General features: G+C 50.4%; 1 protein-coding gene across 2 annotated transcripts; it reads right to left on the bottom strand.

The window, feature by feature from the left end:
• Window positions 1–1,449: 1,449 nt before the first annotated feature.
• Window positions 1,450–8,758, bottom strand: DCAF11 (DDB1 and CUL4 associated factor 11). Of its 2 annotated transcripts, none has more exons than XM_045802697.2 (15): window positions 8,621–8,758; window positions 7,769–7,975; window positions 6,820–6,947; window positions 6,471–6,598; window positions 6,129–6,193; window positions 5,720–5,820; window positions 5,347–5,493; window positions 5,079–5,133; window positions 4,653–4,721; window positions 4,238–4,295; window positions 3,952–4,137; window positions 3,345–3,498; window positions 2,783–2,935; window positions 1,812–1,918; window positions 1,450–1,729 (listed from the first exon to the last, which is right to left on the bottom strand). In XM_045802697.2, the coding sequence occupies exons 2-15, from the start codon at window positions 7,921–7,923 to the stop codon at window positions 1,595–1,597; spliced, it is 1,641 nt and encodes a 546-aa protein (XP_045658653.2). In that variant the 5' UTR covers window positions 7,924–7,975; window positions 8,621–8,758; the 3' UTR covers window positions 1,450–1,594. The 2 variants fall into 2 exon arrangements, with proteins under 2 accessions (XP_045658653.2, XP_045658651.2); XM_045802695.2 differs by having other exon boundaries at window positions 7,792–7,975; window positions 8,599–8,754.
• Window positions 8,759–13,816: the final 5,058 nt, after the last annotated feature.

The following is a 13,816-nucleotide window of genomic DNA, read 5'->3' as shown; positions in this document are numbered from 1 at the left end:
CAAATAAATAAATAAAAATCTTAAAAAATATATAAAGGAGGCTTTGAGGATACTGATAATTTTAATTTGCTTCTAATTTTGGCACCCTGGAGGTTCTGGGTGAGACAGGCGGCATCCCTGGGTTAAAGGCAGAAGGGGAATGAGGCGGGCTGATGGGAAGGGAGACTGGCATGATAGTTTCCCATGAGGCAGAGCAGTCAGAGGAAAGAGAACACACGTAGGCTGGGCAGCCGGACAATCTACTCTTTCACAACTACCTGTTTTGCTGTGAAACAGGTGTCCCTTTTACCCCCGGCTGTGTCTTTGAGAGCCCCTGGAGGTGTGCATCCTAGGTTGAAAATTGAGTTAGGGATAATGAAATGTCACGGGGACAGATCGATCAGAGCTGGGCGTGAAGCCCAACCAACTCCCCTCCTGACCATACCATGGCTTTGCTCTGGGGCATGTCCCCTGACCTGTGCATGCTGCCACTTCCTCACCTGTACAAACCGTGGCTGTGAATATGGGGCCCAGCATCAGTGCCCACCAGGCTCTCTCTGGCTCTGGGCTACTTCTTCTCCTAGACGGAACCAGCTCCAAGGCCAAATGTGGGTATTCCAGGCTCTAATCTAAAACACGCTTACTTCCTGCTATCTCGATTTCTACTTGCTGCAAGTTTCTGAGTTCAGTGAGGGAGCTGTCTGTTGCAGAGCCCAGTTAACAAATGATTTTGGTATTTCTCTTCATCTTGGGGGCATCAAAGGAGTATTTTTTCCCATAGAGAAGCATATCTGAAGGCTTTGTCAAAACTACTTTCTTGAAGTGAGAGGATAAAAGACCTCAGATAAGAAAAAGAGGGAGACAGAGACAGACACTGAGCCAGGTTCCCACAGAGAATTTATTGAGGGAGCCAAAGCCAGTGAGAGGACGAAGGAGTCCTACTTCAACAGCCCTCCTTGAAGCTGCTGGCCTCCAGCATGATGGAACAGTCTGGGAAGGGAGGGCCTGCCCTGTGTGGGGCCACATGGAGCCTCTCACACCACAGCCTGTCCCACCCGGAAGACCCAGACAGAGAGGGAGAAAACATAATTCCCACCCCAGGAGGGTGCTGAGGACACGCCTTACTCGTCCCACCCTCCCCAAAAAGGCTAGAGCTCTAGCCTTCAGGACCTCTGGAAGAATGGCCAGGATGCCTGGCCTTCTGATTGGCCAGTCTAATCCTCAACACAAAGGCCAGGGCAATGGGCCCGGCTGACAGCTCAGTTCAGACCTGACCCCAGGCATCTACTCTAGAAGCTAACACTTAACATCCACACATGATTAAAAACACTCGGGACAGTTCTCCTGCTGACAAGGGCCACACCTCAGATAATGGCAGTCCTGCTGGACTCTGGCCAGAGATAGAGAGCCAAGCCAGCTGGTGTGAGCACACGAGGAGACCACTCTGCCCCTTGGGGAGGATCTTCCAGGGCTCAGCGAGGGCCCCAAAGCCTGCGCCTGTGTGTCTCCCCATCCAATGCCAGTGATCCCCCAGAGACCTCCCAGAAGGGAGAAAGGCAGGAAGAGGCAGAGAGCTTGCCAGAGGCTCGCCCGTGTACGGGGCTGGAGATCAGATCTACTGGGGTGAGGAAAAGGCTGTAGAGGGGTGGGGCACGGGGACAGGGGCACTACGTGGTTCCTCAGACTCTGGCCGGTCATCCTGGAAGTACTCAGCCTGGCGGTACTGCCACAGACGCAGGTTCCCGTCCCACTGCGGGGCAGAAGGCGGCAAGTAGTCAGGGGTGCTGCCCCACCGCACTGGTCCCCCCACCCCCCGACCCTTGCAACCTCACCGAACTGCTGACGATCTTTTCCTCAAAGGGATGCCAACTGACGTCCCGCACACAGGCCTTGTGGTTGGTCAGCTTCTTCACGATGTGGCCGCTGAGGAGGTCGTACACTGTCCGGGGAAGGCCAGAGTGGAGAGGGGCGGTCAGGGTACCTTCTAAGCGCCCCGCACGGTTCCTGAGCCGCACTGCGTCCTGCCTCTCGGGCAACTGCCCCGCTTTCGCAGGGGAGCAAAGCCCACACCAGCGGATGCTCTAATGCCTCGGTTTCTTTTCCCTTTTCCCTGCCTCGGCGTGGGTGTGTGGTCTAGCGGAGCTTGGGTGACTCTCCCTGGCCCTTAGCTGAATGTCACAGGGTCACAGCTTCAGAAAATGCAATGTGGTTTTAAAGCTCTTTACAGCAGTGTTCTAAGAAACCCACAAGACATGGAAGGCACAGCAAAAGTGAGCAGTGGGCTGTCTGCGTAGACATCCGAATCTGCTCTTCCTCAACCGGACGGGCTTGCATCTTTCTCTCCCTCCGAGTGGGGCTCTATCCGAGTGCCTCCCTGATACGGCACTGGCTTAGGCTCCTGACGGCTGTGGGTGTCTTTGGGGGTCCTTCTGTACACTCTTCCTGCTTTCGTGGCTGACGTCCTTTACTCCGAGCTGCTGTCTTTTTGTCCCTGTCCCCTGTCCCTGCACCTTTCATCTGCAATCTCTTTTTTCCCTTGACTGGCTACAAAACAGAACTGAGGATATTTCTGGCAATCTACTATATTTACTGACCAGAATTCTATGTTCCCTTTCTTAATTTAAAATGCTGATGAATATAAGGTTTTCTATTTCTCTGTTGAAGCCTAACCTGCTCCAAGCTAAATTAAATTTCACATGTAGTTACCACTGGGATTTTTAAGGTGGCCACTGGTGGTTACAGGTGAAATGCCAAAGAAACATTCCTGCCTTTCCAAGGCCCCCTGTTTTCCCACGATCCTTACCGACCACTTTGCCCGTAGAGCAGCCGCTGTAGATGAACTGCTGGCCGGTGCTATGGGTGGGGGAGAAGCGGCAGCGGATAAGGGTGTGCAGCACCCCGTGGCCCCGGTAGGTCATCAAGGAACTGTCCCCTGGGAGCTTCAGTTTCCGCCAGGCTGGGCAGGGATGCACGGAGAGCCCTTGGTTAGGGAGCCTGGACTCTGCTGTACAATCAGTCCTAAGCAAAGATCGATGCTCACCGACGACCACCTTTTCAACCCCCAATGGATGGCTCTCTCCCCACCTAATACTCACCAGGACAGCTCTGCTGGTTGTGAAGATACTGGAATACTTTAGTCTTGGTTGGTTCTGAGTGATCCCCAGCTGCCAGCCCTGGGAACCCCCACCTCTCCCCACCGTTTGACAAACAAAGAGTTAAGGCCTGGCAAGGGTGGGTGGGGGGAGGGCCCCAGGCTACAGTCACGTCCACTGTGCCCATGCCGGGCCTTACCAGGAGTTAGATACTTGAACTGCCACCCCTGACTCTTTACTCTCCAGATCTCAGGTTCTACCTTCTCCACTCACCTTTTTTGGGCACCTGCTGCCAGCGGTAGTCCCAGTTTTGCTGTGTGGCAGCCTGCCGTGAGGCCTCCATGCCTTCCCGGCTGGAAAAGCGTCGGATGTCCCAGAGCTTGATGGTCTGGTCTTTGGAGTTGGAGATGAGATAGCGGGCATCACCCTGTGAATCCCCGGATGGATAACAAGGTGTCAGAGCTTGCAAACTCTGCTGTCTGTCCGTCTAGGTCTGCTTCTCCAGGTGAGGGGTGAGAATGCCAGTCCATTGACTTAGCTTGCCTCTTTCTTCTCTTCATTCAGGAGAGCTCACCACTGGTTTTCTACCATAGAAGCCACCCCCTGGCTAGGTTTCCCCTTCTTTGCCCAGGGCACTGGCTGGGCCTCCTGTTCTATCCTGGCTTAACTGTCTTTCCTTCTACAGAAAGCTGTGCCCTGTTCCTTGAGGACTGGTGAATGCAGAAGGATCTCATGTTTCTTGGCTTAAGCCCCTTCCCTAAACTCCAGCTCTTGCAAACCTGAACCAAAAAGGAGCCTTGGGGAGTTCCCACACCCGTCCCCTTTGACATGCTCCTGGACAGACTGTAACCTGGCCATACAGGTCTGCTTCCCTGCCCACCTTGCTGTCAATGAAGGTGATGCCATCCTGGTGTCCAGCCAGTGCACCCACAGGCTTGGGGTCATCCTCCCGCATGGTGCGTCGATCCCACACTTTGCAGATGGCATCATCACCCCCAGAGAACAGGATCTGGGAGCTTATGTCAGCAAAGGCCACCGCATTCACATCATCCTCATGGGACTCAATCTAGGGAAGCAGGAAGCCAGAATACCTAGGACCTCTCTCTCTAGGTCTTCTAATAGGCCACAGACCAGGAGGCAGAGGCTCTCAGTCTCAGGAGCAATACCTGAAGGGTGCGCCGGTTCTGTTCTCGATCAAAGACATACAGGCAGCCATCATTGGCCCTGAAAGGGAAGGGATACAGAGGGTCCTGGAGCCAGAACTGAGAGGACCAGCGCTACGTATGCTCTGGAGAGTCCCTGCCGCAAAGTCCCGCTGAAGGGCAAGCCCTGGTCTCTTTTTACACAGGAGGTGGGAGAAAAATTAGCTATGTTTGCAAGGAGGTTTGAGACCTTCCAACTCATGCCGGGGAAACAGTGAGCAAGAGGTGAAACAGCTCGTAAATGCTAACCTTGGAAAAGCACTGGCTGTTCTCCACAGCTGCCTGGATAGCAGAGCAGTAGTCTCCACGAGAGCACAGCTGGTCTCCGGGAGAACTCCTAGCTCACCGATAGACGGGCTACATCCCCTCCCATACTCACCCTCCTAGCACTTCCCGTCCATCGGAGGAGACAGCGATGGAAAAGACTGCAAAGCGACGCTCGTCTGGCCTGAAAAGAGCAGAGAGGGAGCTGGGTTAAGTGGACCTCCCTCAGCCTCTGTTAATCTACACGGAATCTGACGAGGGCTGTAAGGCGTACTTCTGAGGGGAAAAAGAAGTCCTGCCAACACGTCCCAGAATGTGGATCACCTCTGTGAGAACCCCGAAATAATTCTGCAACCATCTATTTTACCCTGGTCCTCTGGCTGACAAGGATGGGTGCTTCCCTCCCAGGAATCCACACAGAGACCCTTGCAACCAGTGAACTTTTCCCTCTAAGCAGGAGTTTCCGGTTCAAGAGATTTGCTCCTGGAGAGCCTTCCTTGAGAAGCTTCTGATGAGTCTGCCCAAGGAGGGAAGCCAGTACCTTAGGTCCAGGGCCGTGTGCGTGTCTCCCTCCCCGTAGATGTTGCAGATATGAACTAAGAGAGGCAAGAGAAACGAGAGATCTTTCAGGGCTGGGGGAAGGAGGGTGGAAGTGAAGCGAGGCAGGAGACGGAACAAAGGGCAAGGACGTCAGACCCTGGGGGTGAACTTCCCGGGAGAAGGCGTGGAGTCCGGGCACAGAGGACATGGGCATTTGGAGACCTTGGGTCCTGGGCTGGAGAGCCAGTGGAAGTCTGGGGCATACTCACTGTAATCAGACCAGCTGGAGTACAGGAAGTGGTTCCCATCAGGGGTGAAGGCCACATCCAGGACGCTCCAGCCTACGTCCCGGGCCTTGATGCTCTTGAATTTATGAAAGCGGCCATACCGGCAGTCATACAGTCGGATCGTCTGGTCTGGGTAAGTGGGGATCGGGCAGAATTAGGGAACCCCCTCCTTGCATCCTCTCTAGATCTGCCCTCGCTTCCTCTGTACATCTGTGGAATCTTCCCTTGATCATGGGAAACGTGTTCTGGCTAAGCATCCCTAACCCAGAGTCTGAATTCCCTGGGTCTGGGGCTTTCTAGCCTCAGGGGGTATGTTCCTTGTTCCGGGGCACTTCGTGGGACCAGGGTGTGGTACCTTGGCAAGCAGACATGAAGATCTGACCATCTTTGCTGTAGATGCCGCAGAAAGCCTTCTGAGAGTAGGTATCGGTGAAGCCCAGATCATTGGGCAAGAAGCTGGCAGAGGGAAAGTGAAGGGAAAGGGAGCTGAGGATGAGGAACGTCCCGGTTAGCAGAGTCCTAACAGAGCTGGCTGTGAGTACAAGGGCGGACTCCCCTTTTGGCTTGGGGTACGATCCCTTCTCTTTCATTCATTCAATCGTCCTTTCAATTTCTACACTTTTTCCAGTTTGTCTCCTCTCAAGGAGACCCCATTCGACCTAACTTTAATATCCCTGAGGACCCTCTAACACCTGTCCCTTCAACGTTTAGGGGATAAGAGCTATCTGGCCCTTAAGAGTCTCTCCACCAAGCCCCATACTCACTGAGACATCATTCGAGACCGTTCTCCAAGGGAGAAGCTTCCCCGGTGGCAGAGGCCCCGTTCTCTCTAAAGGAAGGGATTGGGGAATATTGCTAGCAGAAACAGAGGGCCACTTCAGCCGCACCAAGCCCCCTCTTCCGAAGATATTGCTCTTGCTACAGAAATGGACACCACACACACTAGTAAGTCCCACCAAACTCTCATGCAGGCTGGCTAAGAACTCTCCAGCTCTGGCACATGAGGCTTCCTTGGAAGGTTTACTTCCCTCTCCTTGGGGGCAGGCAGAGCTTCTGGCTACCTCGAGAGGCCTGCTGCCAGGCTGGTTGGAGGTGGAAAGGCCTACCTGGTGCAGCATCTGAGGAAAGGTGTGCTCCTGGGTTGCCCGCCTAAGCCCCAGCCGCCCTGTGGCCAATTCCACTTGGGTCTTGATCTCATTGCATTCCAGCTCCCGGGTGTCAGGGGTTGCATCCACTGTGAGTACCAAGGAAAAGTTCCACCCTAGGTCTTCCAGCCCCAGAACTGTGCTCCAGCCCACCCGATGTGGCTGAACAGACTGGGGCTGCAAAGACTCCCTCATTCCTTGAATTATTCTCATCTTCTTTCAACCTGTGGTTCTTGCAAAAAAATTTTAGAAAAACGGTTTCTAATGAAAGTCTTCCGATGTTAGGGTCTCAGTCTGCCTTTCCTCTTACCAGGTGGGTTGTATCGGTCCCCGAGACGACCATCCCAGGCACTGTCATGCTCTTCCTCTGAGTCCGAGAGGGCCTGGATGAGTTGTAAATTTGCTGCACCTCCGCCCTGCACCAACCTCACTTGGCCTCTGTGGAGAGATGCCCATGATAAAAGGGAGGATCCCTTCCCCAAACCAACCACATTCAGAGGCAATGGCTACCCAGCTCTTAGACCACCTGCTACTCAAACCCTCATACTGTCCCCATTTTGAAGTTGGAGGCTGACTAGACCTTGGCTGTTATTTTCAGTCTCCTATAAGACACGTTAGGAAATGAATCTTCACGCTAACAGCAGGAGCAGGGAAGCCCAACATTCCATGGAGGTCGACAGACCTACTCAGGTGACCTCCTAGAGACTCAAAAATTCTGAAAGCATTTCCTTCGGAGCCTCTGCCTGGGGAGTCCAGCATAGAACACAGTATTCTGAAGGGATCCCCAGGCTTGTCTTCTCCCCAAGGAGCCACAGCTGAGAAACAGAGCCAAGTGGCACACCTCTCCAGTCATTACGGATCGTGGTCACTTTCCTCAAGAACAGGGTTAGAGTTAGGTTAATTTAAACTTGTTTTTCAAGTACTTCCACATGGTCTCATATCACATGTCGATAAATTCTCCAAAGTTCAACACCCACCTCCCCAGCTCTTCTCTTTACCCCCTACATCATGCCTTTTCCATCAGGGTAACGTTTTTATTTTTTTACTTACTTGGGAAATAGATTACACTTGTGTAGTCTTAGCTAGAGAGGCCCCTGGGTATTGAGCTGAGTGGCATGAGTGTCCAGAAGGGAAACTCAAACAGAACAGCTGGTCTGGGCTAATCCCATTCCCTATCTTCTATAACTTCCCTTCCTGGAGTTGGGATCAAGGAGGGACTGTGGTGGTCCCTGGTGGGGACACATCGGAGGGTAAGTTACCTGCGGAGGAGATAGGCCAGTACCTGGGCCAGATCCACATCTTCATCCTCCTCTTCTTCTTCCTCGCTCCGACGCAGGCTAGCCCCTCTTCGGGGCAAGCCCTCGGAGGGGTCTCCGGACCCAGTTCCTGCACTGCTGCTGTTTCGTGATCCCATCTTCTGGTCACAACATCATTAGGTCCTGTGCAGGGTCTCCTCCTGTCACCTCCTTGGGTTTGGTGAAAGCAAAGCCTGCTCTAGAAACACCAGGGTCTCCCGAGATAAAGCGGGAGCTATCTCTAGGAGGGCTACCCCTCCTACGGACTGAAATCCCTTCTCTGTAGCCTGTGACAACTCCCAAGGCTTCAGGAACACAAACCTTCCCCAATCCTGTGAAGCGAAAGAAATCAGAGAGTGAAGCCTAGGGCGCTACCCTAGCTCACCAATGAGAATCCTTTGAAGAGGAATTTCTCAGTTTTCTACCTCAAACTCACCTATCAAAGTCCCTGGAGGGGTGGGTGGGTGAATTCCCAGGTAACCTCTCCGGCCGACCAATCAAAACCCTCGCGGAAGAAAGCGCCTCATTAGCTTATCTTATCTAACCAATCAGAAGCCTTAGGGCTCTGAGACCCCCCGACGCCCCCCTTACCGACCAATCAAAGCGCTCCTTTGCGAAAGCCGGCAGCAGCGACAACCAATGAGGTTAGAATTCGGCCTAACAACCCCTCCTTTCTCGCTTCACGCCCACGTGGTGTGCCGGGGGTGTGTACGCCAAGTGGGGGAGGCAGGGAGGAAGCCGAGAAGCCCCTCCCACTGAAGCTGGCGGTTACTGCCCCGCGCGAGACCACCCACCAGCCAGGAGCGGTCGCCGGACCTGCAGCGGCGCGAGGCCTTGTTTACACCGACGGAGGCCGCAGCGCTGGCCAACCGCTCCTCCGTCACGCGCCTCCTTCGTCATGCATCTCCTGGCTTCCCGGCCGGAGGACTGCAGACGTCACGCGTTGCCCCTGACGGCCCCGCCCCCTTGGCCCGCTAACTGGACAGCTGAGCGCGGTGATTGACAGGTGGGCGGGAGAAAGTGCGTGAGGGACAGGAGGGGAGGAGAAAGCGCCGGACCGAGGAGGGGCGGTCGCTCCCAGTTGGGAGGAGTAAGTGGAGAACCGGCGGCTTCCTGAATCAGAGACAGCGGAACTACGCTAAATGGGTGAGGGGCGGGGCTTACAAAAGAAATTGGTGGTTCGCTAGCTGGAGGTGTCTTTAGCGAAGGATACGATTTGCTGTCGGCCCCTCAAGTTCTTTTGGCTTCGCAATTTCCAGACGATCTCTAAGGGCCTCTTTTTTTCCTTCCCTTCCCCCTCCCCCCGGCTTCAGCCTTCTTTTTTTTTGCTGGCTGCAGCTTCAGTCGGTTTTGCCCTAAAGGGTGACCGGAGCCTTTGGAGTGTGTTCACGTCACAGATGGGGATCCAGTCCTCCACACCCTCCCTTCCGCGTTTAGCTTCCGGAAGCCTTGTTTCCGAAGGGCTACCCTTTCTAGACCACCCTTTAGCTGCTTGGGCAACTTTTTAGATGACCCCTGGATTCCCTCCGCGGTCTTTGCAGACGCTCCCTAATACACGCCAGGGGATTTAGGGGCCTTTCCGGTTCCGTCTGTTGTCCTTAACACTCTTCCGCTCTCCGTATTTGCAGACCTTCCCTAGACCCTCGGTCTTCGGCGGGCCTCTGAGCTCCCGGCCACTGGTCCGGGGAGTGCACGAGTGCCGCCTCCTACCCCTCCTCCGGGTTTATGAGTAACCCGCTGGGTCCAAGGCCGGGACGTGCCACGTCTCAGGATCCTCTCCTAGGCTGGAGGTCGAGTGACCTCGCCGCGCCGAGTGCAAAGGCCCTTGGGTCCAAGCTGCCCCTCAGCGCCTCCAGTGCACACTCTCTTAGAAGTGTTGGGAGCTCACCCAGTGGCCCCCTGAGGTCGCGGATGGGTGCGAGGGCTCTTAGTTCCCCTGGGCCCGCCTGCCGCTCACTCTCCCTGGGAGGGCGAGGGTGTGGTCAAACCCGGGCACTTGTTGGGCTGCAGACATCTAGAGCCGAGCTTATCTTCTCTGGCCACGAGAGCCGGCTTCATATGGGCGTGCGATCCGTACAGGGCTCCACGCTTAGGCCCCATGCTTGGTTTAATGTTCTGTTATCGCTGTCTGAAACTCTTAATTTTTGAACCAGCACCCCGCATTTTCATCTTGCTCTGGGCTCTACTAATTATGTGGTTGGTTCTACCGGTCACCCACCTCTCATGGTCAGGTAATTTACTGTCAGTTTCCCTGTGACATTTATTGAGACCTTAGGATTCTGTGGTTTCTGGGTTATCCAGCCTGGAAAATCTAAAATCATTAAAACAAACAAACAAAATCTTTCCCTCCTGTTTGCCCTTTAAATACAGTTCTTCAAGTCTTATAGATTCTTCAGCTAATTAGTTGAAATTGTTTTCACCGTCACCACCCAAAATCAAATTTTCATTACTTCTTGCTTCTCTTAGTTGATCTGCTGGAAATATTCTTCTCCAATCGCATTTTGTTCTTAACCTACAAGTGGTTCACTATTACTGTTTATTGTTTCAAATACAAACTTCGAAACCTGGTGTCTGGTTTTTTTTTTTTTTTTTTTTTTTTAATCAGCCTCATTTTATGTTACTTCTGCCAAGCAAATATGCCCATAAATTCTGTGCTGTTTCCACCTTTGCACCTTTCCAGGAGAATTTCTTATCTGGGGGAAACTTTATCAGCGGACTCCCTCATGACCCAGTGGTACCACTTCCAGGAATCTAGGTGGAACCTGTATGCTAAATCTGGCCTTAAGATTTATGTTCAACATAGCAATTAGTGATAATAGTAAAACACTGGAAACAAATAGGCCCAATATACTACAATACGGGAGGATATTGGTTAAATAAATTACAGTCTGTATGGTAGACACAGACATATCATTAGAATGAGGCAGTCTTCTATTTTTATGCCATGGGAAATTGTGCAAGTTTCATTGGTAGGTTTTTTAAAAAGGTGGAGGTCAGTTCTTCTGGTGGCATGTTGTGATGGATGCAAAAATAATATGGTTTCAATTCCCCATTAAAAAGATCTAAAAAATCCAGGTTCATTATATCATTAAACAAATAATAAAATGGGGAAGGTCTTGCATGAACTAATGACAAAGGTATAGCACAAAGCATCAAGTATACAAAGGTATATCATGAACAATTAATACATTTTAAGCACTTTGAGTTCCACAGAAAAGAAACAAAAGCTTCTGTTACATTCATCTCCTAAATAATGCATTTCTTTTTTTTTTTAATAATACATTTCTTCTTGATTACCTCTTTCCTCTTTTCCTTAGCCTCCTCTTCTCCTTAGCACTTACAAATCCAGTTTAAAATGGAAATAGAAATTCAGGCCTTTGAAATATAGAATTTGTATATTATTGAATAAAACATTAAAAATCATGGTAAATATTTCTAAAAATCTGAAATTTTATGACCAAAGTGAGTCTTAACATTAAGTCAAATGCTAAAGGAATATAGGATTTTATCTTTGGACCCATTGATTGATTTTTGTATGTAAAAGATTTTTAAGCTTATGACTTGTCATCTCATTTTATTTTTAAAAGATTTTATTTATTTATTTGAGAGAGAGAGTGAGCATGAGAGAGTGTACATGAGCAGGGGCAGAGGCAGAGGGAGAGGGAAAAGCAGACTCCCCTGCTGAGCAGGGCTCAGATCCCAGGACTCTGGGTTCGTGACCTAAGCCACCCAGGCGCCCCTATAAGACTTTTTAAATGTATATGAGCATTTATATCTTAGGACACACTCTGTGTTCCACTGAAAGAAAATAGCATTTCTTTTAAAATAGTTATAATGAAGTCATTTTGAGAAACTCTATTGACCTTCCCTGTCATGATTTGGAAATTTGGCATATTGCTTGGTGACATTTTGTAAAGTGCTTTTCATTTGGGCAGCTTCTACTTTTCCCAGCTACACTTGAAGCCACTTAAAGCCACAGAGAGCTTTCCTACCTTTTGCACCCGTTTTAGGACCTGTTCTAGCGATTGCTAAGTAAATGTCAGCTAGTTGACTTTCTGTCTGACCTGCCCCTGGCTGTTTCCTGCTCATTAGCATCCCCACTAGAGGGCGGGCTAGGCTAGAGAGGAGAGGCGAGCACATTTTTTTTCCCTTTTCTAGTTAATCCTGTCCTCCCTCTCCCCCACCCCACCTTCCAGCCTGGCGACTGCACAAAGCTCCTGGGACGCGTGTCCACCTCTGGGCTACACAAGGGAAAGGTCTGTCTTCAGAAGTGACTGATGACTCGTGTTTATACATTATCTCCTTGTAGCACGCTGCGTAGAAGGAAATGGGGAAGTATGCTAATTTATCCAGGACTCAAAATCTGTTGACTATAAAGCAACTGAGTAATTATGGGATTTCTAATACTCTCATGGCCTGCGTCCTTGAGAACCAGAATTTTTTTGTGTGGCAGATAGGAGGTACAGATGTGATACAGATTCCCTTGAGCCGGGAATTTGAGTAGGAGCTATCAGTATGAACTCGAGGTGGGTGATTTACTATCCCTCTCTATTGAAAAGATCTAGAAACAATGGACCAATCCAGTAGCAATCTACACTTTTACCACTTAGATCTTAAAATACCATTTCCCATGGAAAGCAACCAGAGTTTGAACAAATGGCTGATTCCAGGCCTGGGGCAGGAAATGTACAAGATGAACCTGGAACAACTTATCTTACCAGATAGCAAGAAGCCAGCAAACACTATCAGGGTAATGTCAAAAGGACTCAGGAGCCAAGTTCTCAAGGCCAAAGTTGGGACAATTTGAGCATTAAAAGGATACTTTAATAAACATTAAGTATGTTTAAATCCATGAGTTCATAATGGGGTGTGAGTGTGTAAGTAACTAATTGTTCACCCTTTTACAGGATGATAGGAAATGAAATCATTATATTGAAGATGGTAAATACAGGGGAAAAAAATCCATTGTCTTGCTGTTTTTCTATAAACTATACCAGAGGGTAATGAAATAGAAGACGAAGGGGTGCCTTTTTTTTTTTTTTGGTAAGATTTAATTTATTCATTTGAGAGCTCACAGGCAGCGTGGGAACCGGGGGGAGAGGCAGAAGGAGAAGCAGACTCCCCGCTGAGCCAGGAGCCCCAGGACCTAGAGATCCTGACCTGAGCTGAAGGCAGATACTTAACCATCTGAGCCACCCAGGCACCCCTGAAGGGATGTCTTCTTGTAAAACTATTCCAATTGTTATCACAGAGTTTGGATATAGCTGTTCTGAAATCCCTAGTAAATTAAAGAATCTAGCATTTAGGTCTGGATGCTTCAGTGGTTAAAATGAGGGAAAAGAAAGGAATGGAGGGGGAACGTGTAGACTGAAAGAGACTTCAAAGGCATATGAAATTCTTTTTTTTTTTTTTAAGATTTTATTTATTTATGTGACAGAGAGACAGCCAGTGAGAGAGGGAACACAAGCAGGGGGAGCGGGAGAGGAAGAAGCAGGCTCCCAGCGGAGGAGCCTGATGTGGGACTTGATCCCGGAACGCCGGGATCACGCCCTGAGCCGAAGGCAGACGCTTAACGACTGCGCTACCCAGGCGCCCCCAAAGGCATATGAAATTCTTAAAAATGGGCAAAGCTGAACTATAATGGCCAAAGATCCGCATTTGGGTGATAAAACTGCAAAAATAAAATTAAAGGACATGATTATCATACACCATGGTACCCATTTATGCCAGGAAGGAGGGGCTGTGATGACGAAGAACACAGCGAGGGGATGGCGGAACTTCGGGTGTCTGCAAAGTTCTGTTTCTTTCTCTTGGTGATGGTTTAAAGGGTGTTCACTTTGCTAGTTTAGTAAATTATACCTTTGGTTTTCATGGTTTTCTGTACCTGTGCTTTATTTTAAAATAAAAAGGTTAGGGACACCTGGCTGGCTCAGTCAGAAGAGTATGCAGCTCTTGATCTCAGGGTTGTGAGTTCAAGCCCCACACTGGGTATAGAAATTACTTAAATAAATA

The sequence above is a fragment of the Ursus americanus genome, chromosome 35, assembly GCF_024610735.1.
Source record: "Ursus americanus isolate L20-20 chromosome 35, mUrsAme1.1.p, whole genome shotgun sequence".
NCBI lineage: Eukaryota > Metazoa > Chordata > Mammalia > Carnivora > Ursidae > Ursus > Ursus americanus.
Note: the sequence above shows the minus strand (reverse complement) of the source record. Positions and strands in the feature narration are given on the sequence as shown.

What these genes read in the sequence shown, in the direction of transcription:
- DCAF11 (XM_045802695.2), bottom strand. Translation starts at nt 8,704, where the DNA reads ATGACGAAGGAGGCGCGTGACGGAGGAGCGGTTGGCCAGCGCTGCGGC. An exon ending in CGGTCTCGAATGATGTCTCA is followed by an intron (nt 5,821 to 6,128) that starts GTGAGTATGGGG and finishes TCCCTCTGCCAG; the next exon opens with CTTCTTGCCCAATGATCTGG. An exon ending in AAAAGATCGTCAGCAGTTCG is followed by an intron (nt 1,730 to 1,811) that starts GTGAGGTTGCAA and finishes TCTGCCCCGCAG; the next exon opens with TGGGACGGGAACCTGCGTCT.